General features: G+C 34.7%; 1 protein-coding gene across 1 annotated transcript in view; it reads left to right on the forward strand.

The window, feature by feature from the left end:
- The window catches only part of SNF4Agamma (SNF4/AMP-activated protein kinase gamma subunit), a 172,219-nt gene that overhangs the window by 138,112 nt on the left and 6,936 nt on the right, over nucleotides 1–27,171 (forward strand). The window contains exons 6-7 of the mRNA XM_090161948.1: nucleotides 1,557–1,599; nucleotides 25,992–26,113. Of these exons, the coding sequence (XP_090018074.1) occupies nucleotides 1,557–1,599; nucleotides 25,992–26,113 (165 nt within the window). The remainder of the gene's footprint in view (nucleotides 1–1,556; nucleotides 1,600–25,991; nucleotides 26,114–27,171) is intronic.

Below are 27,171 nucleotides of genomic sequence, written 5' to 3' on the forward strand. Positions count from 1 at the left end.
AAACCGCTATTAGCAAAATAAAATAAATAATAGTTCGTAATTCTTAGGATAGATGGCGTTGCCGTTCTCCACCAAGTCACGTGACTACGATCTTTTCAGCCCCCCTGGACTTTATAGTTTCGCCGACGCCTAATATATTGGGTAAATTTTCTTTCGGGTAAACATTTGAGCGCCATCAAACGGTAGAAGCATTTAAAAATAGTCACGTGGTTATAAAATTGCTTTAAAGTTTACCGTTGAAATATTTATTTATTTTTTAATTTGTTAAACTTAATTTAACGATGAAGCAGCGCCTATGTTTTGACCATGGCCAACTCCGATCGCGGAAGCGCGTTATAGAAGTTGGCAGTGCTATGACGAATTTCCGGGAACATTTAAACAAGTTAGCTACGACCAAAACAATTTATGCTATCGCTTATTTATCAGGTCTATTTTGTTTTAAATTAAGTTATTTATTTTAAACAATCATTGTTGGTATATTTCAATAGAGGAATAAAAAATGACCAAAAATACGTTCTTAAAAAATTAAAATATAGAAAATCTGATCATCCTAAAATATTAAACAGTACTTAAATTTAGGGATGCACCGATATATCGACATATTTTTCTAATACCGGTATCGGCCAATATCGGGCTCATATTTTTTTTCTCCCAAACACAAGAGCTCGTCTCGAACTCGCAATTCCTCTCCCTAAACATTTGAGCTTGTCTCGGGCTCATACTTATTTCTATTACTAACAAGGGCTCGTCTCAGTCTCATAAGAATTTGCATAACTCGCGGGGCTCATTTCAGTCTTTTATTATATTTCTTTATTCTTATCAATTTTTTCATATTGATATATAAATCATAAGTCAAACAAAACAGCCGGGCGACCAGGCCTGGTACTCGCTTCACTCCAACAATCTTCGAAAATTCTAGAAAACGACTGGGTTAAATCACGTTATCCGAAATAGCCAATTACGTAAATTCAGTATTAACCAAGTAGGCTAGAGCTCTCTTCAAGGGCGACACGGCCAACTGTGATCACGCGCTGTTCGCGCTTTAGCTATAGCGCAAACAGCACGTAATCAAAGTTGGTCGTGTCGATGAGAGATAAAGCGTTACGTTACGGCACGTGTTGCTCTGCATCGCAGCGCTCCCCAGTGGCCAAGGGAAACATAATCGTGCAAAAACGGACGCATAACCGTCTCTTAAAAATTAAAAGGTCTCATATCGGGCTCGTTACAAAAATATGGTCTCAGCTCGGACTCGTAGGAATACACTATATTATATTGGACTCAGCTCAGGCTAACAGCAATTTACTTTATTTTTATGGTCTCATCTCGGGATCAGTTTAAATGACCACAACGTTTTGGCATCTTCTCGGGCTCGTATCATTATCATAATAAAGCCTGGGCTCAGTCTCAAATCGGGCTCGTGCTCTTAGTGCGAGACGAGCCCGTTCAGCTATGCTGGGTACGGAGTTCTTAACTTCTTCATTATCTTTGATTAAACCATGTACCTACCTTCAAAGGTTCCTTAATATATATTTAATTTTTCTCTTTTTCTTTTACAGAAATTTGGGCCAAGCAGTGTGACAGCTCCCCCAGGTAGGGATAGTAAGTTTTGTTTGGCACCATTCTTTTATCTTTAGGCTAAGATATGCACCGGCACTTTTTTCACTTGATTTATTATTATAATAACGGCGTAACTCTATCGAGCTGTTGACATTTTCATTTCTTCGTTAATCTATAAAGTATTGGGAATTAGAACGGTGGCGACATCTAGGTCTGGACAATAGAACTAATGTCGTTTCTTCTCTCGCAGTTACTATATTATAAATTTTAAATAAAATAATTATAGTAGTTTTAATTATTAAAATTATCTTACTTAATCCTTAAAAGCGTAAAATAATAAAAATTATAGCTGAATAACGCCTTAATAGATGGCGGTGTAAAAGGATTTTCATTCGCCTCCGTAAAAATCAATACGAGTTTTTGGCATTAAAACGTCAATGCTATGGCAATAACACCAGTTTTGTTCTATTTACCGCGCCTGAATAGAAACGTTAGTTATTTATTAAAGCTAAATCTGCAGAATAAAACAAAGCCAAACCAAAATCTATTTATAAACTCAAAGGAGATTGCTCTAAAAATAACCCTTATAAATATTTTATATGGCAATAACATTTGAGTTGATGTGTTCAGTCAAAAATATATTCGGGTTAAACTATTTATCAATCACCCCGTACATAAACGAAATAAACAAAATATAATAACATGTGGTTTTTTTACAGTATAGGGTTTTTTTTAATCTCGATAACACTTTGGGTTAAGACAATTTTAAGCACCCAATTAATTAACCTATCCCAGTGATAAAAATTAAATTAAACAATTTAAATACTGTAGAAGCTCAATTTGAAATAGAATTAAACAATTATTATGCTCTAGAAGCCTAATTTGAAATAGAATTAAACAATTATGCTCTAGAAACTTAATTTGAAGTATAATTAAACAATTATTATGCTCTAGAAGCCTAATTTGAAATAGAATTAAACAATTATTTTTCTCTAGAAACGTCATTTGAAATAGAATTAAACAATTATTATGCTCTAGAAGTCTAATTTGAAATAGAATTAAACAATTATTATGCTCTAGAAGTCTAATTTGAAATAGAATTAAACAATTATGCTCTAGAAGCCTAATTTGAAATAGAATTAAACAATTATTATGCTCCAGAAACTTAATTTGAAATAGAATTAAACAATTATAATGCTCTAGAAACGTCATTTGAAATTTAAAATTAAACGTAGGCGTGAATTGTTAAAGCCTAAATTAAAAAATGTAATTAAATCGAGCTTAATTTAAGAAATGTACGTAAAAATTGACAAACCATATAAATGGGCACTAACCAAATTGTGGACCCCGATCACTAAAAATTATATTAGGGCATATAGGATACGCTCTATCGATTGCTGTATTATTTACTATTTCAACACTTACGGTTTAAGAGTAATGTAGAGTACGGTGGCGGACTACACTGTACTCTAGTGTATAAAAACGATCAATAAAGAGGTTAAGAACCTGACGTTCTCAACGGAAACATCTTAAGCTTCCTCAGAGCTCCGCCGACGTTTTGGTCAAACTAGGTTGTCAGTGCTGTCAAAGCGCGCGGAAGTTTCCGTTGAAACGTCTACAGACCGGTGTAAAATTTGACTGAGAGCGAAGGATCTGTAAAATATGGGAAAGGGGGGAATTACGTCATTTTTCGTCCCCCCTTGCTTCCTTTGAACACTTTGGTGGGGAGGGTGACCTTGAATCAAGGCCAAGGTCTGAAACAAAGGCCGAACACCAGCGAAGGAAAGGAGGCAGAGTTAAATTAGATTTTCTCCCGATTCCATCATAGACGGGAAAAGCCAGCTCTCTAGAACGCGTAGGGCAAACTTGTGGCTGAGTATAGACGTAGCTTTATTGTGTACAGCATGCACCTCCTACAAGTTCCTCCTGCACGTTTTTGGGGGGTGGTTTAATTTGTCTGTTGAGACGGAATTTCTAGCCACTATGTTTAGGACCCACGTCACCTGTCTCCGCTTTGCCTTACGCAATACCGTTGACAATACTGACAAATAATTGCAATGAAGGTTGTTGTTTAAAACCATATTAAAGCTAAATGCGCGTAATAAAAGGTATTTATAAACTCAACGGAGGGAATATCTTTGGTCTATTAATAACCTTTTCAAATATTTAAACGGGAATACCAGAATAAAACAAACACGATGTCACGAACATTTTACTTCTCCCAGAAGTCAGCATTGTCTTATTATTTTGGTTGATATCCGACGCCATCTTGGAAAATGGCTGCTAAAAGTGTTCCTATCACGATAACATAGCTGCCATATTTTTAGACGAATTTGCCGAGATTAATGTAGATTGGTCACTCTAAGAAAACGATATATTTATTTTTGATTAAAGTCCGACGGCCATCTTGGAAGATGGCGTAACAAATACCCTAAAAGATCTAGTAGCCATAACTACGGCCGATATAAGTGAAATTCTTTGTGTAGGTTGGGCCGAGGGGCAGGTCACTTCCTTGATTAATGACGCAAAAGATTAAATCCGATTTAAACGTGATTATTTTGATTAAATTCAATCACGATTAAGTTGATTAAATCACGTTTAATCATGATTAGAATGTTTAAATCTGATTTAAAATGATTAAATCCTGATTAGTATGATTAAATCGTACCTTAGTTTTAATTTTAATGATAAATTCTCTATTCGACCGATTATATTGATTAAATCTAATTATTAAATCTAATTAAAAAGATTGATCATGATTAGAATGATTAAATCTAGTTTAAATCGTGATTAGATTTTCTAATATTGATAAATTTTTTAATCTTGATTACCCTGATTTAATCATTTAACTATGATTCCCTCGGGTTAGACATACCGAGCTTAAATTGAAATTAATCTTAATTGAATATAATTAATAAATTATTATATAATTATTTATTTGCTTTGAAATTACAGTTCTATTTGCGAATTAACAAATGATGTAAATAATTAATTTATTTTAATTTAATTTAGAGATGAATACAATAAGTAAATAAAGCCCTTTGTGATCTGCAATAAATTGTAATCTCCAATTAATAGTAATTAACTAAGCCGCAGTATCTCTGTGAAACTAGTTTCGAAGTATACATATAGGAAAGTTTTGTCTGAAGCGCGTAGTAACAAGGAACAGGTGTATAACGAGAATTCTTTGTTTAAACACTAGTAAAGGTACGACGAGTTCGTTAGATAAGGGGACCATTCGTAAATTTGCATCGGGGAATTTAAGGGCAGCTCGTTGAAGGCGCTGCCAACTAGGAGCGACAAACGCGAGGAGAACGCAGCTAGCCTTTAAACACGCTAACTAAGGATTGTGCACAAATTTCATTGGACGAACGTTTACGCTGAACGTTTTACGGGCGGGGGGGAAGACATTTTCCGAATTTTCCCCTTCTGACGGCAGCAGGGGCTAAAGCGTCTAACCAATGAAAAATGTACGCGAGAAAATACACGACTTTTGACGGGTTGCGTTCTCCTTGTGTGGGGGGTTGTGTTTGTTGCCAAGTTAGATTGCGCTTCCGCTTGTGCCTTAGAGCGCGACCCTAAATCGTTTCGTCTGTTGCGCTCCGTGTTTTGAGCGTTATAAGAATAATCTTGGGTAATTTCGAACTACGGTCGAAGAAATTAAACGCACTTCACCCATTTCCGAGGCGTTGGCCGTACTGTCAGATGGCATTGTCTTTAAGTGAAAATCCATACTGAACACACAAACAGTATTACTATAGCAACAATGTCAAAAAATAGGTCACAGCTCGGGGGAGACTCAATTCGAATCATAAAATAAAGAAATAAATGTTATGTACTAATTTCCTTAGAATAATTGGAAGCATTTTAAACGATTACATCGGAATTAGCGCCACCTGGTTGTTGTTTCGGAAAGCTCGGGAGTAAAGAGATAACGCTTCCGACAGCCAACTGAACAGGTTAATAATGTCGTAATTTTCATATACCCGGATCAGGTTATTATTTTATATACCATTCACCCAGAAATCTGATCTCAAATTGTATCCGATTCATTATCCCAAGCAACAGAACGGAACTTATCCGCTATAACTAATCTCATCAGATTCACTTACAAGTTAACTTACTGACTTATACGTTCAGCATAAGTAACATAATATTATGTTACTTATTGTTCAATATATATATATAATCTTGAGAAAAGTAAATTAAATAAACGAATTAAAATATCGAAATATTTGAAAACGATTTCAGATTAGCAGGGCCGCCGAGATCAGGCCCGGCCCCTGGCAAAACAATACTTTCGGCCCCAAAGAGCTACCTTATTTTCTTATTATAGTACTAAAATACCAAAATTATAGCAATTTTTTGTATTAAAATACTAAAATTATAGGAGATTTATAGTATTAAAATACTAAAATTATAGCAGATTTATAGTATTAAAATACCAAAATTATAGCAGATTTATAGTATTAAAATTCTAAAATTATAGCAGATTTATAGTATTAAAATACCAAAATTATAGCAGATTTAGGATAAAGATTAATCTAAATTTATATCAAAAACAAATAGATTTATCTAAATATATATAAAAGCATCTACATTTATATAAAAAATATAAATTTATCTAAATTTATATCAAAATCCTACAAATTTATCTAAATTTATATCAAAATCTTACAAATTTATCTAAATTTATATCAAAATCCTACAAATTTATCTAAATTTATATCAAAATCTTACAAATTTATCTAAATTTATATCAAAATCCTACAAATTTATCTAAATTTATATCAAAATCCTACAAATTTATCTAAATTTATATCAAAATCCTACAAATTTATCTAAATTTATATCAAAATCCTACAAATTTATCTAAATTTATATCAAAATCCTACAAATTTATCTAAATTTATATCAAAATCCTACAAATTTATCTAAATTTATATCAAAATCCTACAAATTTATCTAAATTTATATCAAAATCCTACAAATTTATCTAAATTTATATCAAAATCCTACAAATTTATCTAAATTTATATCAAAATCCTACAAATTTATCTAAATTTATATCAAAATCCTACAAATTTATCTAAATTTATATCAAAATCCTACAAATTTATCTAAATTTATATCAAAATCCTACAAATTTATCTAAATTTATATACATAAAAAATCCAGATTAATCTAAATTTATATACATAAAAAAATCCAAATTATAAGTTTATACATATCAATACATTAAAATTAATATAAATTTATATAAAAAACATGGAGATTAATATAAATTTATATAAAAACATGGAGATTAATATAAATTTATATCAAAAACATGGAGATTAATATAAATTTATATAAAAAACATGGAGATAAAAAATTATAACAAATCATCCAGATTAATATAAATTTATATCAAAACATTCAGAGTAATCTAAATTTATTCATAATTAAAAAATAAGATTAATCTTATTTTTTAAATATGAATAAATTTAGATTAATCTTATTTTTTAAATATGAATAAATTTAGATTAATCTTATTTTTTAAATATGAATAAATTTAGATTAATCTTATTTTTTAAATATGAATAAATTTAGATTAATCTATATTTATTCATATTTAAAAAATTAAGTTTAATCTACATTTATTCATATTTAAAAAAAATTAAGATTAATCTAAATTTATTCATATTTAAAAAAATTAAGATAAATCGAAATGTATTCATATTTAAAAAAAATTAAGATAAATCGAAATGTATTCATATTTAAAAAATTAAGATAAATCGAAATGTATTCATATTTAAAAAATTAAGATAAATCTAAATTTATTCATATTTAAAAAATTAAGATAAATCTAAATTTATTCATATTTAAAAAATTAAGATACATCTATACCTAGTCATAATTAAACTATTTGTACAGCGCAAAGTTTCTCGTACGAGAGATTACGCCGCGTATAATTAATGAACTTAAACTAAAAGTAAATGATCTTAAAAATCCGGCCTTTATTATTTACCGCTGTAAGTCTCTAGAGCGCATTGGGCCAAAGATGGTTTTCCACCCAAAGGAGATAAGATTTTATTTTTGGGGCCATATCTGCCTCTCTCAGGCAAGATGTGACATTCTTTTAAACCCCTTCACTCTCTCTCTCTCTTGTGTTTCTATGCCCCCTCCTCGGAAAAAAATCTCCCATCCTCTTAGATCTAAAAATAGTCGAGATTGACGCCGAATACCAAGAGAAAAAGTGAACAGGGGGTCGTTTTAACCCCCCCCCTCTCCCTCTCTCTGGCTGGCGATGAGTAAACAACCGTCCAATGTTAAAAATATATTTGGCTCGCGTTGTTAATATGACGTGGATAATATAATATTTTCGGTTCGTCTTTATCGGTATTGGGACGCCTTATTTCTTAGGAATTCTATTTAAAAACAATTATTTTAGGTTTTTAAAGTAGTTAAAATTACCATATATACAAAAAAATATTGTTAAATAAATAAACACCAGGAGTAATATTATATTCTTAAATCAGAAAATGATGAAAAATAAACCGAAACTATAAAGTAAATTTGTTCTTAACCAACTTGTTAAAATGGGAAAACAAAGTTACGTAACTACCATTTCACAGCCAACTTCGATTCGGTAACTCCTGTTCATAGTTGGCCGTGCGAAGGTAAAGAAAATATCATTCCTTCCAGATACTGCAGACAGCAAATTAACTTCAACCTTTCTATTACAAGATGTTTTAAATAATAATAATAATTAGATAATTTAGATGAATCGATAAAAATTTAAACCGCCATTAGCAAAATAAAATGAATAATAGTTCGTAATTCTTAGGATAGATGGCGTTGTCGTTCTCTACAAAGTCACGTGACAATATATACAAGAAGTTAGTGAGAAAACTGCGAAAACATAAAAATTAGTAATAATAAAAAAGAAACCAACAATTGAAGATTTAAAGAAAACCGGTAGAATTTATAAAATCGAATGTGAATGTAGAAAATCGTACATTGGGCAATCTAAACGAACACTTAAAATTAGGAGGGGAACATCAAACCAAGGTTAAAAAACTAGAGAACCAAATTGGAATAATCGAGTCTTTAAAGAAGCAGTTTACATTGACAAATTAGGGAATTTAAATTAGAAAATTAGGGAATTTAAATTAAGAAAATTAGGGAATTTAAATTTAGATTTAATAGAACTAAAAAAGATGTTTAAATGTTAGTTACGGAAGGGAAAGTCAAGGATTATTTAAATGGGGTCGTTTTATTTTTCTATTTTTTTGGTTTTCTGTATATAATTTTAAGTAATCATTTTGTAAAACGCGCCTCCCGAGATATTTTAAATAAATCGGTTAACCACGAAGTAGCACTCCTTTTTTAAATAATTTTATCAATAATTAAAATTGTTTGAATTTTAACTTTGAAAATAATGTTACAAATGTTGGAATAGAATTTGATCAAACTAAATATGTATCCGAAATATGCAAAAAATATTTGAGATTAGATTCGATTTTATCTAATCCACCTAACACTATTCTCATAGATTATAATAAATCTGACCCTTCATTAGAAAATCAACTACAAGAACTCTGGGCAATCGATACCCCAAAATGAGACCTAAATTGAACTTGACCAAGTAGTTCTATTCGAGATACGTTTAAGGTTAATTTTCCAATGACCAACAACAGTGTCTCACCAATTTAAAATAATTAGATTAAAAATAGGCCAAAACGCCTGTAGAAATGTTCTACCCGCATCGCGTCGGTGCTCGAGGAGAAGCCGACTATAACGAAAGGGGGCAAGCGTCGATAAATTATTACAACTGCGGGACTTAAACTGTCAATTAGTTCCCTTTTTTGTTAAGATATAAGGACTTATCGCTTGTCAAATCCTTCAATAGATCTATTTTACTGGGTTACTAACGGCGTGAAACGCGAATGTCTGTCACGAAGAGTTATGGCATAAAACATCGGAGAAAAATGAAAGAACGTAGTCACGTGAGCAGGCTGGGAAGGGGGGAGGAAACAGGGGGAGGCAATAAAACAAGCTCGCGCGCTAGGCTTTTGACACCCCGAAAATCCCGATAGAGCAAGCAGAGCGTCCCAAGATCTCGCTCCTTCCGGAAGTACTCCGGAACTCGGTCTCTCTTTTCGATAGCGCGCTTAACTCGAGTATGGATTCGCTCTCGTAAGAAACAGAATGGCTTTCGGCAAGTACGCTTCCGGCGGGCCGAGCAATCCGGCCGGGCCCCGCCACAACGGGCCCTCCAAATCGACGGGCCACCGCGAGAGCGCCAAGAAGCCCCCCGCTGTGCCGCCCCACCAGCGCCTCTTTCGGCTGAACCTCAAGAGACACCATACCGCCCAACTGAACCAAGCCGCCGCCACCGCCGCCTCCACCGCCGCCTCCAGTTCGAGCCGTGGTGAGTTTAGCGATTTTCCGAATACGCGATAGCCGCTTTGAACCGGTTCTCGATTTCTATGCTAAACGCCCTAGCCGATCCGTCTCTGACAGGTGTCTTAAAATGTTATCGATTTAAATTCGTCGCGTTAAATCGCCTGTGGGATTTGCCACGGGCGATTTCGTTTAACTGACGACTAATTGGCAATTTTTAAGAGGGAAAGTTTTCGTTTAAAATTGAAATAAAATCAAGGCATTTCATCCGAATGACTTTAATTGGTTCGTGATGGATGTCAACTGTCAAACAACAAAAATATTAAGTTAATTTGTGAAATTTGGCCGCTTTAAGCGTTTTCCATTCGCATTTTATTCTCCTAGCTTAAATTATCTATTATTTTTATAAAAGCGAAATTTACACCCAAGAAACGGTCAACCATGTGATTAACCCGAGGTTGATCACTTAGAGTTTGCGTGTACACCAATTACGCGGTGTACGCCCAGATTACACGAAGTAAGCTTACGTGAAGTATCCTGATTAGTGGGAGAATACGTACTCTTTTAGGGAAAAGTACGTAATCTCGGCGAAATCAAGGTACTTCCCGTAAGCCGAGATTACGTACCCTTTGAGGGTAGCGTGTACACTGATCACGCCGGTATTACGTACTCATTCAGGGCAGCGTCTACACTGATCACGCCGGTATTACGTACTCATTCAGGGCAGCGTCTACACTGATCACGCCGGTATTACGTACTCATTCAGGGCAGCGTGTACACTGATCACGCCGGTATTACGTACTCATTCAGGGCAGCGTCTACACTGATCACGCCGGTATTACGTACTCTTTCAGGGCAGCGTGTACACTGATCACGCCGTTATTACGTACTCTTTCAGGGCAGCGTGTACACTGATCACGCCGGTATTACGTACTCTTTCAGGGCAGCGTGTACACGGATTACGCCGTTGGAAGCTCAAGCTGAAAGATTCTTTAGTTCTGAGCTTTCCGAAACAAGTACGATCGCCATCTACCGGCGTTAGTAGGCTAAAAGAAACATTCCTTAAATTTTTTTCCCTAACCCAAATATGATTCAAAATTATGAATATCGTAATGTATGTTACGCGTTAAAGATAATTTTGAAATGTGTAGGATAAGAATTGTTCCCAGTTTAGTGTACCCCTCTCGGAACACCCGGGCCAAAAATATAAACCCTTTCTCAATCAATCTTTTTTCTTTGATCCTTCCCGACAACGTAGTCTTCATATTCAAAGCATCCTTGTAGTAATAACAAAGTAGTTCCCCTCAATAGAAGAGAACAATGTGTTAAAAAGGAATGATTTATCCCCCAGCGAGGCGCGGGGGGTGAAAAGGTTACTCCCCCTCCTTTTGTGTTTCCTACTGATAGTTTCTTCCTAGGAAACTTTCTTCGTTTTCGATTTGGTCGCAACATCTGCGCAATTCCCAGTCCGTTCGGAACCCAAATAGCCAATATCACTCGTCGCATTTTATCTAAAAAATATGACCGGTTTTACATAGATTCTTATAGCGTTATCCATTTGATTGCTCGAGATTCGCTCCGAATCTGTCTCTGACGTCATAGATCTCGCCCCAATCAACTAGAGTAAAACCGCAAATGGATCATACCATTACCATATTCCTGCACTTGGTTGTTTTTCGTCTGCTATTAATTTTAATTTTCGCGTCTTGGTCTGCCATTTTTCCAACAAAACTAAAAGGAACACGCAAAAATTTGCTCCGATCTCGATCTCGATACGTTTTGGGCGATCGCGGAGCACCCGAGAGCGGGAAATGGAACACACGAAACTTGATCGGAGCAGATCCGAGCACGCAAATGGAACATAAAATGTTGATCAGATCGATCTAGAGCGCTCGAGAGCAGTCAAATGGAAAACGCTATAAAATAAAATAGTCTAAATATTCTTTCAAAAACTTAAACGCAACAATCGAGTTCAATTTTAGCCTTGATAATAATGCGGCAATTTTAAAATTATAGTTAAAATCGGGAAACTTTTTCAAAAATCGCGGAACTTAAAGATTAATATTTAACAGGGTTGAAACGGTACATGGAAAACCTGGAATTCATGGAAAAGTCAGGGAATTTGAATATGGGTATAAAAATCAGGGAATTTGAATATGGGTATAAAAATCAGGGAAAAGTCAGGGAATTTGAATATGGGTATAAAAATCAGGGAATTTGAATATGGGTATAAAAATCAGGGAATTTGAATATGGGTTTAAAAATCAGGGAAAATTCAAGGAATTTGAATATGGGTTTAAAAATCAGGGAATTTGAATATGGGTATAAAAATCAGGGAAAAGTCAGGGAATTTGAATATGGGTATAAAAATCAGGGAATTTGAATATGGGTATAAAAATCAGGGAAAAGTCAGGGAATTTGAATATGGGTATAAAAATCAGGGAATTTGAATATGGGTATAAAAATCAGGGAATTTGAATATGGGTTTAAAAATCAGGGAAAATTCAAGGAATTTGAATATGGGTTTAAAAATCAGGGAATTTGAATATGGGTATAAAAATCAGGGAAAAGTCGGGGATTTTGAATATGGGTTTAAAAATCAGGGAGAATTCAGGGAATTTGAATATGGGTATAACAATCAGGGGAAAGTCAGGGAATTTGAATATGGGTATAACAATCGGGGAAAAGTCAGTGAATTTGAATATGGTTATAACAATCGGGGAAGTTGAATATGTGTATAACAATCAGGGAGAAGTCAGGGAATTTGAATATGGGTATAAAAATCGAGGAAAAGTCAGGGAATTTGAATATGGGTATAAAAATCAGGGAAAAGTCAGGGAAATTAATTTCGGTTGCAAATAGGAAACTTTTACTATAATATAGGTTAAAAATACAAAATCTACGCCCAAAATTCCCGGAGATGGTCAAGGAAAACCTGGAAAAGTCGAGGGAATTTGGTTGTGAAAAACTGTGGCAATCCTGTTTAAAATGCCTATTTTTGTCATTAATAATATAATTATTAATTTTTCTTAAGGATGTAAAATAATGAAATTTAAAATTTAATTTAATAATATTAAGGTTGACGGCGTTATTTTAATTGGCTATTGTTTGTTACCAGTGTCAAGTAATGTCACATTTCGTTAGCGTTAAGGAATGTATTGATCGAGGCTAATATTATACGTCGTTTTACGAACCTTAAAACGTTCGACTCGCAGCGCAATTTTTGGAAAGAGTACAAAGGAGGTTAAAGGTCGCGTATCTGCGGAGAGAACAAACTAAAATGGGCGTGACATTCTGTGGTCTTTCCGGCATAGCAACAGAGTCACAAAGGACTGTGATTGGTGGTGACGTAAAAACTGATAAACAAGGCGCTAAAATATAAATTTTATGGATTTTTGCGGAAAACATTTCCTTCGTGAGCCTGCAGTTCCGTCAAAGGCAAGATAAGGGTAAAGTTGGCCTATTTACAACTCTGGTAAAATTTAGCCACTAACTTATTAAAATTATTGATGATTTTAAAGGATTAAAATCCATGTAAAGTTGGTTATTTTTAAGGTGCCAAAATCGAGGGGTCGGTCATTTGGCCAAATCCCGTACAAAATTTGGAAAAAAAATCCACAAATCCAAAATCCAAGAATTTTGCTCCAATAGACTTTGTATGACAAATTCACAATAAAAAATCCTGGATTTTAAAAAATCCAAAATCCCGTACACAAAACAGGCAAATGTCCGACCCCTCGGCCAAAATTCATTAACGCAGTATTTGCTTTTTAAATGTCCCACGCTCTACTTATAACCTCACCTTCTCTCCAATGATAATTTAATAATATTTTAGTGTAAAAAAAGTTTACAATTGTAGCAAGCCCACCGTACTTGTGCTTGAAAGCTAATTCCGCAAAAAGGTAGTCTCCAGTTTTCAATTGCTTTTCTACTCTCAAATTTAGTTTTCTAATATTAAGGTAGGTACCGGTAGAAACAATACGTGGAACAATGCTGCCTATGACGAAATAATTTGCGTATAAATTGCCTAGTTTTAAATATTCCACAGGGGTACCTTTTGGCGATAGAAAAAAAAAAGACTACTTACTTCAGTATCTTCTGTATTATTCTATTGCGTGAAAAATAGATTAAACACCCTTTCCCCTCCCTGAGTATAAATACTTTATTGATACTTCACAGAGCATTTTAAATGAAAATTGCTAAATTACTCTGGAAGTTACTAAATTATACCTACCTGAAATGAAAAACTTAAATAGCTTCTAAGAAAAAAATGCCCCATGCTTCTGTGAGGTCCCAGGCCCAATTTCGTTAAAGTTTCGTTAAGTTTATTTTATTGTATTTTTATTTCTATTTTTTGGTTCTATTTTTATTTTTATTTTTATTTTGGTCTTTATTTTTATTTTATTTTTTGTTCTTTTTTATTTACTTTTATTTTTTTAGTTCTTTTATATTTTTATTTTTATTTAATTTACTTTTATTTTTTTAGTTCTTTTTATTTACTTTTAATTTTTAGTTCTTTTTATTTACTTTTATTTTTTTAGTTCTTTTATATTTTATTTTATTTTTATTTACTTTTTCTTTTTTTTTTCATTTTTGAATCGCCACAACTGAGGGTGATCCACCATTCTCCGCGCGAGCAATTTAAAGATGCAAAGATTAAGAAATGAATTACATTTTATTATCATAATCATCATCATAATAATGCCAATTCTTTGTCCTAATAACAATTGTCTTAATTGAGGCAAATGAAAACCTCAATTTCAGCTAAAATTTCCTCGGCATAAAATAGGGTTTGTTTCTTTATTTAAATAAAGGAATTTTCAAAATTCCATTGTGGCGAATTAACCTTTGGAAATAGGATTCCCAAAAATTCACACGAAACAGAAATAATACTTGTTACTTTACGTTGGGAGGAGGACCAATTTGCTCCGAAGAGTGTGACGGTAATTCGAGCCAAACCTCAATTACAGCTCAAATTTCCTCGGTGTAAAATAGGGTTGGTTTCTTTGTTTAAAGAAAGGAGTTTTCAAATTCCATTGTGGCGAATTAAGTAATTAACCTTTGGAAATAGGATTCCTAAAAATTCACACGAAAGAGAAATAATACTTGTTGGGAGATGATTCTGAAGGAATCTACTAATTGAGAACTATGGAGAGTAGAACGTTTTTATCTCGACAAAGTGGGAAGGGCCAGGCGACTTGTCCGAACGTATTTTATTTATGACCCGCCTAAAAACAATTCCTGCCCAACTTTTATTGCAACGATTCCCGTGGAAACAAGCTGTCGCGTATAATCGAAAAGTTATGGCACCCTTTACTTCGTAATATTTCATTTAATACACATTACCAAATCAAAGGTTTACATATTAGTTAATTCTTACGTGTTAATTGTTATTATGAAACAACTAAAGCTTTCATGGTTAATTATTTTTAAACATTTAATGTCCGTGTAAAGGGAGTGTGAATTTCCATTATTTTATGTACCAATGAATTTAACATTCTGACCGCTATGTTGAACAGAAGCTAGGGCTGATTGACGCCAGTTACGTTAAAAAGCAGTCGTATCGCTGGTTAGCAAACGAATTTCATATTTAGTTCATGCTCCCTTTAAGAAAAACATTTTAGGTACGTGATTTTTGCAAAACTTTAGTAGGTTAATTTCCCCAAAATTGTAAATTTTCACCTATTTTCAATGCTTTTCGTAATAACTCAACTTAACCTAAACTAACTTTACAATAATCGACAGACGATTGGCCGATTTTGTTTGTATTCCCTCTAATTCTATTATACAAAAGTTTAAATTAATTTTAATTAAATATAATTAACAGTTGTAGTTTTGATTGCGTCGAATAAGAAGCGAATGAACATCATGTTGGAGCTTTACTATCGCCGCCTGGTGGCCTTCTCCCTCTTAAACATCAGCGTGAATAGTACCCACAATTCTCTAGTGCAGGGTAGAAGTTCTTTCCTAACCTCTTTAACAGAAAAATATACTTCAGTCTTAAAGATAATTTCAATAATTTGTGTTAATTTACTCTGTTTGAATTAAATGTACAAATTAATTTAAAAAAACAGTAAGTTATTTAAATCGCTCCGTTAAATCAAATTGATTAATATCAAACAACCCTCGATGGCCGTAAGTTTCTGGCGTATAACAAAAAACAAACAACTTTGAAAAGAAATGCAAATTTCAGTGGCGACATCTACGTTTAAAAAACGAAACGTGGCGTAAAAATTGTAGACTACGACTGACTACAAAGTCGCGTATAAACCTAATGTGCACTTTTCCATATATCAGCATATCGCAAAAGAAAATAAATCAACTTCAACCAAAAGTAAATTAATCTAAGTTATCGGACTGCTATACTCCCCATGTTGGAGGCGTTTTCCTTATAAAGTTTTGACCTCGAATTTGAAATTTTGCTCTCTTCTAGGCCGAAAAATACACGTTTTAGTTTTATGAAACCATTTTTATACATAGAAATAGCTATACCCACAATTCCCAAGTGCAATTTATCGCTTCAAGAGACGGGGATAGAAAGTACCTTTTATTTGACTCGATTTTCTCATAATTTTCATAAGGAAAACGCCCTCCGATTCTGAGCGTTATTTCGATAACTTCGGTTCATTTACTTCTGCTACAACTTAATGAAAATAAAACACTAGAGGGAATATAGATCAAAGAAGAACGACCGCCCATGAGATGTTCAGTAATGCGCCTGCGATATAGGCTTCCTTTTCGGTGTTATATATTGACGCTAGAGGGAGTCCCTAGAAGAGGGAAACCTCCTTCAGCAAAGTCGATTTCACTGACAAAGAGAGAATTTAGTTCTCTACTTCGGATTTTATATTGATTCTCAAAACCAAAAACCTTTCGCATCGGGAAGAATCCGAGGAAATGCGCTCTAAAGCGTAGTCTAGAAAACTAAATTTAGTTGAATCTTCGATATCGAAATAATGATCTAATTTTAATGCTTAGCGTGGTGAGATACGTTACACCGCTGATGCGATACTACACTTACAGGGCCCACAGAGGTCCTATAATTCCTATAAAATCGTATATTTTCAAAAATGTCCTATTGCATCCTATATTGTTAGTAAAATTCCCAAAAAGACTTACAAAATCCTATAAATTTTATATTTTAATTTGGCCCATTTCAAATCCCGCCACTCACGACGTCAGTGAAATTGCAAGATTTAGCTATAGGATAAATTCCTATACAAAGCCATTCTTGTCTATACTTTTGTTATTGTTTCGTTAGCTACTAGTATATTTTTGTGATAAATATTTTTAGTGAAAATCAAAGATTTATTTCATTAAATATAGATTTTGTTTTTAAATGCATAAAGTTAGTAAATGAAATAGCATATGCAGTCCTATAAAATCCTATAATTAAAGTCCTATAATTTTAGATATATAATCCTATTTTTCCTATAAAAATTTTAAGATTTGAGAATGCTTGAAATTCATCATTCAGTGAATTTTTAAACCTATTACATCTGGAAAATGATTTATTAATTAGTACATATTCTTATGCAGTGGGGACCCTGCTTTATTATTACATTTCAATAAATATATTTCCTACGAAGTTGTCCATTTTGTATCAAACAAAATTTATCAGGGGTAGTAATAATAAATAATAATAATCAGCTAGGCTATTACCCAAGGCACCAGCTTAGGCCCTAGTCATTTAGCCTATATACAATGTTTTATTTACCTTTTTCAAAACATAATTATACCAAAAACTATACGTAGTTATAAATAGATAAATCAATTGATTCATTGTTAAAATATCAACATTTTTGTAGAAATCTAGCGTGCTAGTTTTCGCGACAGAACTAAACGTTCCAAAAAATGTTTAGAGTATCGACCCACCCAGTATAAGGTTTATGGCGGATCTATTCAAAGCAATCGAAAAAGCAATCTGTTATCGATACTGTCGATCGAAAGCGTTCGTATAACGCCCTTATCCATCTTTAGTTTTATTTTGGGTCGAAAGCAATTTGTTGTTATTTCGTCGTTCTGTATCTCGTTTTTGATCGAAGATAATCCACGATGCCATCGATGCGTTACTAGATCGCGGGGTTAACTAGAATTTTGATGTATAGTTGTTTTAGCTCCGAAGTCTATTATAGTAGGGCTAACATGCCGGTCCCAAAACTGTACAGTGAAAGGCTTCCGGCCGGCGGAGCAGTCTTGACGTTTCACCAAAAGAACGAGGGCCTCGCACGGTAATGTTTTGGGACCGGCATGTTAACCCTACTTACAATCCTAGCAAATTTTGCTGAAAATAGCTAACCCCAGAAGTATATAACATTTATCTTGCAATAGAAGAATTCACCTAGGAATTTAAAATGGAAACATGTATCAATAAAAAATAATCAGGTAAAACAACTTTATTTAAGCAATAAAATCTTCAGGTCTAAATTCTAGAGTCGACCTCTAGAATACGCAATACAATTAGTATTAGGCACATCAAAAATAATCAGTTAAAACAACTTTATTACGCAATATAATTAGTGAAAACAAGGTTTTTACTAGAGACGACTAGTTTCGCATATTCAGGTCTAAATTCTAGAGGTTGACTCTAGAATTTAGACCTGAATATGCGAAACTAGTCGTCTCTAGTAAAAACCTTGTTTTCACTAATTATATTGCGTAATAAAGTTGTTTTAACTGATTATTTTTGATTGATTTTATACGTAAGTAGTCCAAATAAATTATCTTTGCTAGCTTGAGCCAAATTCCCGCCAGATCTTGGTTGAATAGTTTCCAAGTGTATTAATTCGTCTTACGATGTGAAAATGTAGGAATAATAAGTTATTTTCCGTCCGTAATAGTTTTATGGAAGTCGCTATAATTACTTATTTAGAGTTAATAACTGAACAAGAAATTGGGAATATTTTCAGTATCCCAGTAGACAGAAAAATGAGAAAACAAGATAGTCAAACCCATAATGAACTTATTTATACTTTGGGAAAAAGACTAACAAGGAGACGACCCGAGGTGATAATAACCGATTTTGTTGAAACTAGGTGGGTACGTAGACCTTATGGTAACAAGAAATTTCACCAAGGGAAAAGTTGCAATGGACATTAGTTTTGCCATGGCAACCGAAACTGTTTTTGACAACACAGTATGAATATTTTGCCATTGAAAATGACATGAGAATCTGAGCACTTCTAAAAAATAATAATAATAATTCTAATTAAAATTATTAATTTTGATCAAATTCAAACAACTAAATTCTAGTTTATTAATTTTGATAAAATTCATTTATTACCGTCGATTTGGCGATTAGTTGGTAAATACAACTTTTTATTTTTATATTTCGCTTTTCTCCATTTTTACCGATTCTGGGGCGTGATTCTACTCTTATCGTTAGCTACTTAACGAAAATAATTATTCGTTAGCTAATATAATTTCAATGGAGCCAACGAAAATTTTCGTTCGTCAACTCCTAACGATAAGAGTAGAATCACGCCCCAGATCAATTTTGATCAAATTGACCAAAATTCATCTAAACTTCATAAAATTAATTTCATTTGTCAATTTTGATCTATTTTTTGGTTTTGAATTAATAATTTTAATTATTAATTATTATTTTTATTTTTTAGAAGTGCTCAGATTCCCATGTTATTTTCAATGAGAAAAATATACGTACTGTGTTGTAAAACGATGCTATAACAAAAACATCACCGGAGAAGCAAACTTAATATCTTCCTCCGACAAAAGATTGGAAGCGCTAGTTAAAATACTTTCATTCGGGTCAGTATTAGACGTATAAATCAACCATTATCCGTGACGGGTTAGGCTTAGTGTACTGCCCGTACTGACCAAAACACAATGGATATTTCAGACCCTCGACCAGCGTCTACGGCAATGGCGAGGCTTAACGATTTAGTACTATATTTTATTTAAATTTCATAGCGAACTGGTCGAATCGTTACGCAGCGGGAGAAGACCCGAATTTGTTATTAAATGACTCGAAGGGGATAATAATCTAATCAGTGACTCTGTTTGATGTGACTTCCCAGTCCATTACTGGCGCACAGAGAGAGTATATATAGCTTCATTTAACTTGAATCAAAGTTGGATAAAGAGGAGAGGGGAAAAGGGTTCTAATTAAAGCAAATTTACTCGGGCAAATAAAGAAATTCAAAGCGATATTCAGTCCACTGTACAACGTGTTTTACAAATCCGTTAGCACTCCAAATATTATCTTCGGTACTTGTAAAATTCAACATAAATTATAGTTGATATTTATCCATCAACCGTAAAGTTGTAAACATTGTAGCGAAGCCAAACTATCTTTTGGGAATTTTCAATTTTTCTTTAGCCTCAAGGGGGAAATAGAATGGTTGGACCTTTAAAGAAATCTGATAAGCGCCGTTCAACTCTTGATATCCGCCTGTAAGGCTGTAAGCGGCTTTACTAAACCCAGAAAACGATTTCGACAAAAAGAAATTTACAAGCGTGTGTTCACTTAAATGTCGTGGAAGTTTAATCTCAGTCTGAGGGGTCGGACATTCACCAAAAATGCTTACGGGATTTCTAAATCCTGGATTTCAAGATTTCTTGTTGGATTTAGAATTTACTAACTTGTGTCCCGGATTTCCAAATTTTTTGTCAACGGATTTCGAGATTTACCATAATATTTCTGGATTTCGAGATTTACCATAATATTTCTGGATTTCGAGATTTCCCATCAGATTTCTGGATTTCGAGATTTCCCAGCAAATTTCTGGATTTCGAGATTTCCCAGCAAATTTCTGGATTTCGAGATTTCCCAGCAGATTTCTGGATTTCGAGATTTCCCAGCAGATTTCTGGATTTCGAGATTTCCCAGCAGATTTCTGGATTTCGAGATTTCCCAGCAGATTTCTGGATTTCGAGATTTCCCAGCAGATTTCTGGATTTCGAGATTTCCCAGCAGATTTCTGGATTTCGAGATTTCCCAGCAGATTTCTGGATTTAGAGATTTCCCATTAGATTTCTGGATTTCGAGATTTCCCACCAGATTTCTGGATTTAGAGATTTCCCAGCAGATTTCTGGATTTCGATATCCGGATTTTTAAAGGCTGGATTTTGGATTTCTTTGAATGTCCCCTCGTCTCAGTCCCTTTATCAGGGCTTCCCTGTGAGGCACAGCACTCATCTTAACAATATTTCTTGGAAAACTTTATGTAAGACTAAACAGGGCTGCTACAGATTTCCAGATATTTCCCCGAATTTTTAAAACTAAATTTTGTAATCTCTAAAATATATTTTAGTAAACAATTTCCGTCTACAACCAAAATTAAATTCCATGACTTTTTCCCAAGTTTTTAAAATTTCCTGACTTTTGCAGTTTTTCCAGGTACTCTGGCAACCCTGCTTAAACGATAACACGTGATAGCCACGATATGGGACCGTTTTTATATTCTAGTACTTAGCGAAGTGATAATTTTTAAATTACGGGTATCTGGGTACAATATTGATAAACAATTTAGATAACAATTACCTTATACAAAGAAATTACATTTTACAACACTGTAGTAGAGATTAGACCTTTATTAAGTATAATAATAAAATATTATCAACCGACAAATACTGACAAAACGTCACCGTGCCGTTAGCTACACGAGGACAATTTTGGCAGCTCAAAATAGAGCGAAAAGGGAGGAGGGTCATCTTCACCGCTCAAAATAGAGTGAAAAAAGATGAGGGCAATTTTGGCAGTTCAAAAAAGAGCGAAAAGGGAGGAGGGCAATTTTGGCAGTTCAAAAAAGAGTGAAAAGGAAGGAGGGCAATTTTGGCAGTTCAAAAAAGAGCGAAAAGGGAGGAGGGCAATTTAGGCTGCTCAAAAAAGAGCCTAAAGGGAGGAGGGCAATTTAGGCTGCTCAAAAAAGAGCCTAAAGGGAGGAGGGCAATTTAGGCTGCTCAAAAAAGAGCCTAAAGGGAGGAGGGCAATATTGGCAGCTCAAAAAAGAGCGAAAAGGGAGGAGGGCAATATTGGCAGCTCAAAAAAGAGCGAACAGGGAGGAGGGCAATATTGGCAGCTCAAAAAAGAGCGAAAAGGGAGGAGGGCAATATTGGCAGCTCAAAAAAGAGCGAACAGGGAGGAGGGCAATATTGGCAGCTCAAAAAAGAGCGAACAGGGAGGAGGGCAATATTGGCAGCTCAAAAAAGAGCGAACAGGGAGGAGGGCAATATTGGCAGCTCAAAAAAGAGCGAACAGGGAGGAGGGCAATATTGGCAGCTCAAAAAAGAGCGAACAGGGAGGAGGGCAATATTGGCAGCTCAAAAAAGAGCGAACAGGGAGGAGGGCAATATTGGCAGCTCAAAAAAGAGCGAACAGGGAGGAGGGCAATATTGGCAGCTCAAAAAAGAGCGAACAGGGAGGAGGGCAATATTGGCAGCTCAAAAAATAGCGAACAGGGAGGAGGGCAATATTGGCAGCTCAAAAAAGAGCGAAAAGGGAGGAGGGCAATATTGGCAGCTCAAAAAAGAGCGAACAGGGAGGAGGGCAATATTGGCAGCTCAAAAAAGAGCGAACAGGGAGGAGGGCAATATTGGCAGCTCAAAAAAGAGCGAACAGGGAGGAGGGCAATATTGGCAGCTCAAAAAAGAGCGAAAAGGGAGGAGGGCAATATTGGCAGCTCAAAAAAGAGCGAACAGGGAGGAGGGCAATATTGGCAGCTCAAAAAAGAGCGAAAATGTTACCACTCAAAAACAAGCTAGCGGGTATTTAACTAAAACGCCCATCCCTGATTGTTGCAAAGCTCTCTAGGCAATCAATTGATTGTTTTCGAATGAATAATTCGGTACAATTTTTCCCGCGAACAACCGAACATTTTCACAAAGGCATCTAAGCAATCCAACTGTTGCGAAACTTTCAATTATTATGTTTGGAAATATATTTTAGGCGGTGCAACGAATAAAGAAGAAATTAGGCGATCCCACGAACCTCCGTAAATTATGAGAAGTAAGGGAACACGCTCGTGGAATTGAAATTTATCCACCTCCAACGAGAAATGAACTGTACCGGCGCCAATTCATTAGAATGCGAGCTAACGCGCTACCGCCCCCTACGTACGGGGAAAGGTGCCATCTGTTGCCCGTCGTATAAAATAAGGCCTACCCACTCCTATACAGGCACCTGTCTCTTCCGAGAGAGCCGCGTGTGATGGCACCTAGGAGCAACAAACACAGCACCCACACAACGAGAACGCAACCCGTCAAAAGTCGTGTATTTTCTCGCGTACATTTTTCATTGGTTAGATGCTTTAGCGCCTGCTGCCGTCGGAAGGGGAAAATTCGTAAATTGTCGTCCCCCGCTTATAAAACGTTCAGCGTAAAGTTTCGTCCAATGAAATTGGTACACAACACTACGTTAGCGTGTTTAAAGACTAGCTGCGTTCTCCTTGTGTTTGTTGCTCCTAGATGGCATTAAGAGCCTGCTAAAATAAGAACGTCCACACTCGAGCGTCAGATAAATAGCGCGGGATCTAAAGCTCCTGGGACCTCGAACGGAATAGCGCTATCCTTCAATTAATTAATAGATGGCGCTATTAAAATGAGAACGAGGCTAAGAAAATCGCTAAAATGTACCGCGAGACTAGCTGCGAATGCCAAGAGTGGGAGCGAATACGGAATACGAGATATTCCTCAATAGATGTCGCTGTTAAAACGAAATTAGAAACCTAGGCTAAGAAAATCGCTAAAATGTACCGCGAGGCGCGCTGCGAGTGGCAAGCGCGTTTTCGCGTCGAAATTTCTTCTCTGACGTACGGTAGCCGTCAGGTTTTCAGCACCACACTCTGGGTTGGTTTCAAAGATTCAAACTAAGAGACAAAAACCAAGGATTTCGTCACGTAGTTTCGAGGTATTTCTTTGCCGAGTAGCGTTTTTAACAGTACACAGGTGTCGCTGAAAAAGTTTCCCAAGGAAACAGCGTACATTATTCTTAATCTTAAGTCCATCAGAAACCAATTTCCTATTTGGAGATTTAGCTATACGTCAACCCCATTATCCATATTCACATACTTATTTTTCGTTTTATATTGTTTTTTTTTCTTCGCACGCGTGCTCGAAGGTAGGCGCTGTAGTTCCATTTCCTCTCTCTCTCTCTCAGTATTTGCAAAATGAAACCACTGCCAAGAACAAAAAGGTGCCACTCTGTAGCTCACGCGACGCCTAAAACGGGACGCGCGGTTTTATTTTCTAACACAATAACGTTGTAGATGATAAGCTTTTTAAAGTGATAATAAAGCTGTAAATATTGGCCTAGATGGTTTGTAATAAAACCTATTTGTAAATACGACTAAATGAGTGCCCAAACTTGACGACTGGAGCATTTATAATCGTGGAGATAAAAACTCTCTAACTCGGGAGGTGTTTTTGTCGCGCGAAAAACCACATGGGTAGCTGCGTGTCCAAACAGTCGTCCAAGGTGGCCCGCGATGGACTATCGCGTCGCCACCCGAAAGGCGAAGGGGCCCCTTTGAAAAGAGTGCCTTCTTGCGAGAGTTTTTTAATTTTCGCCACCGAACGCAAAACGTCCAAGGCGATTTTAGAAGCGATTGAACTATACCGATATAGTGAGTTTGTACTTGATATTTTTTTTTAAAGCTGAATTGGCGCTAGTTACGTTAATAAACCAGTTGTAGCGGACGATTTTTCGAATTAGTTCGATTTCCCTTTAGATAAAGTTTCGCTCTAATTAGGTTGTACCTAAATCGAAGTAAAATTAGTAGTAAGAAATAACTCCTAAACTCGTATTTTTTGTTTTCATCCATACCCCCAAGGTTCCTTCAAAAAATGTTTTTGGAAAATGTCCAAAAAATCAACTCTGCATAGGGATTTCTATTTTTCATCCTTTGCGGTTCAACCTTCTTTTTTATTTTTATAAAGTAAAAATCCTTGTTTTAATCTACATCCCGAAAATGGGCGAACTCTAAAACAAAATTCGCTCCATCATTTTAGCTACTAGAAAAAAAAAATATTTTTCGCTTTTAAAGTTTATCGTGAAAAGGTTGAAGGGATTTTTTCCTTTGTTTTAAAATGACAATAAAACGCCTATAAATTGATTAATGCGGTTTGGCAATTTGGGAAAGAAAAGAATACAAAAACTATATTGATTTTTACGACAAATTACGCTTGCCGATTTTTACAAATGAAAATATCTAATTAAGGTATTAATTTCATACTAATTTATTTTCTTGATATGTATTTATTTTAACTTAGGATAATGACTATGTTGACATTTTAGCGTAAGACCCTCCCCCATAGAAAAATAAGAAAATTGGGATAAAGGAAAAATATGATAAAATTAATACAATGAGAGAAAACGGTTGTCAAAATATTTTAAAGGGGTATAACATTAAAAGAAAAGTTGATAACCTATGGAAATAGTCGAAAACTATCTCCGAACAATGGTGTAAATAACTATCTTTAAAAACTAGGACGTTTTATAGACTTATATGGGTAAAATATCAACTATTATAATTTCTTATAGAGTATTATAGGAAATTTAATGAAATTATATGAAAAGAAATTACTTGATAATTATTTATTGAGATGACAGTAAAATATTTTGACAATTAAATACTGTCCACCCCCTTTTGTTCGGCGCTGCGTAGTGGACTTCTATAAAGAAAAAAAAATAGGAGGTTATATTCCCTTTAATAAAAACCAAACACTATTAAAGAAATACTAGAGGTTATACTCCCTTTAAACCTTAACTATTATTTAATATTTAGCAATCCCTATTTCAATAGGGTAATTATTTTTAGCAAATCACGTAGTTTACTACCTTTAAAAAAACTGCTTAGTTTTAAAGATAGTTGCGCATAAATTCCATTGTGTGGCAATTTAGGATCCTGAAGCATTTTCTTTCTGTTGAATGACAAAACTGTTTTCCGCCTTTAGTGAAACACCAAGGTTTTCCAATTTAAAATATTGCCTTTTATTTCGACGACATGATCTCCCGAGCTAGTAGGCGCTGCTCCGGCAATTCTTGATTGAACGTGAATAATTAATTGTGTTTTTTTTTAATTTGACAGGTGCCTTGCTTAGACGTCATTCGGTTGACCCCGAAAGACGACGAGCGTCTATGGGAGGGGGTCAAAGGTCAATGGATTGCTTGGACCACCATACCGCCCTCATACACAGAGACTCCAGAGGAGTAAGTTCAACGTATTTCTTGCTTATTCTGTTTAGACTCTAAAACCTAAAAGACCAAAAAAGTACCCATTTTTCTATACATGTTATTTGCTTGAAACGCGTATCTTTAAATGATTTTCTAAATTATTGCATCGATAAAATAAGGTTACATATACACGGTGTTTCAAAAGGTGATGCAAAAATTTGAAGGAGTTGTAGGGGGTGAGTTGAGAAGTATGCCTGTTTTTCCCCATTGCCCTACGATGGGTGAAAAGAGCGCCAGAGAGCTTCAAAGTGTGGCCCCTGGAAGTAGGCTGCACTTCTTGTTCTTCACAAGCCAAAGTTTTAGTGTGAGCTATTCACAAGACAGACTGCATTATAGGCTTCGCCACCGTTTTGGACCGCTTGCACAGTAACCATTTAAATAGTGCCAGGATTATGATAATTTTTCATTTGCGGTCCACTAATTGAATGTTCCGTGTCTCGTTGAATTGTTTTCTATGGAAATGTTATACAGAGGCTCACTTACGAGTGGTATTGATATTTATGGTACGATTTATTGAGCCTTGCACTATTTTTCTACAAGCGAATAAACTTAGCAATATAGGGAGATGGGTACTGCTTTCTAAGGTAAATTATATGGTTTATATATTACGATATTATACATTGCGATTATAAAATTGCAATATTATACATTACGATATTATACGTTGCGATATTATACATTGCGATATTATACATTGCGATATTATACATTGCGATATTATACATTGCGATATTATACATTGCGATATTATACATTGCGATATTATACATTGCGATATTATACATTGCGATATTATACATTGCGATATTATACATTGCGATATTATACATTGCGATATTATACATTGCGATATTATACATTGCGATATTATACATTGCGATTATAACATTGCGATTATTACATTGCGATTATTACATTGCGATATTATAAAATTGCGATTATAAAATTGCGATTATAAAATTGCGATTATAAAATTGCGATTATAAAATTGCGATTATAAAATTGCGATTATAAAATTGCGATTATAAAATTGC

The sequence above is a fragment of the Leiobunum rupestre genome, chromosome 10 (genome assembly GCF_980474605.1).
Source record: "Leiobunum rupestre chromosome 10, qqLeiRupe1.1.hap1, whole genome shotgun sequence".
Lineage (NCBI taxonomy): Eukaryota > Metazoa > Arthropoda > Arachnida > Opiliones > Sclerosomatidae > Leiobunum > Leiobunum rupestre.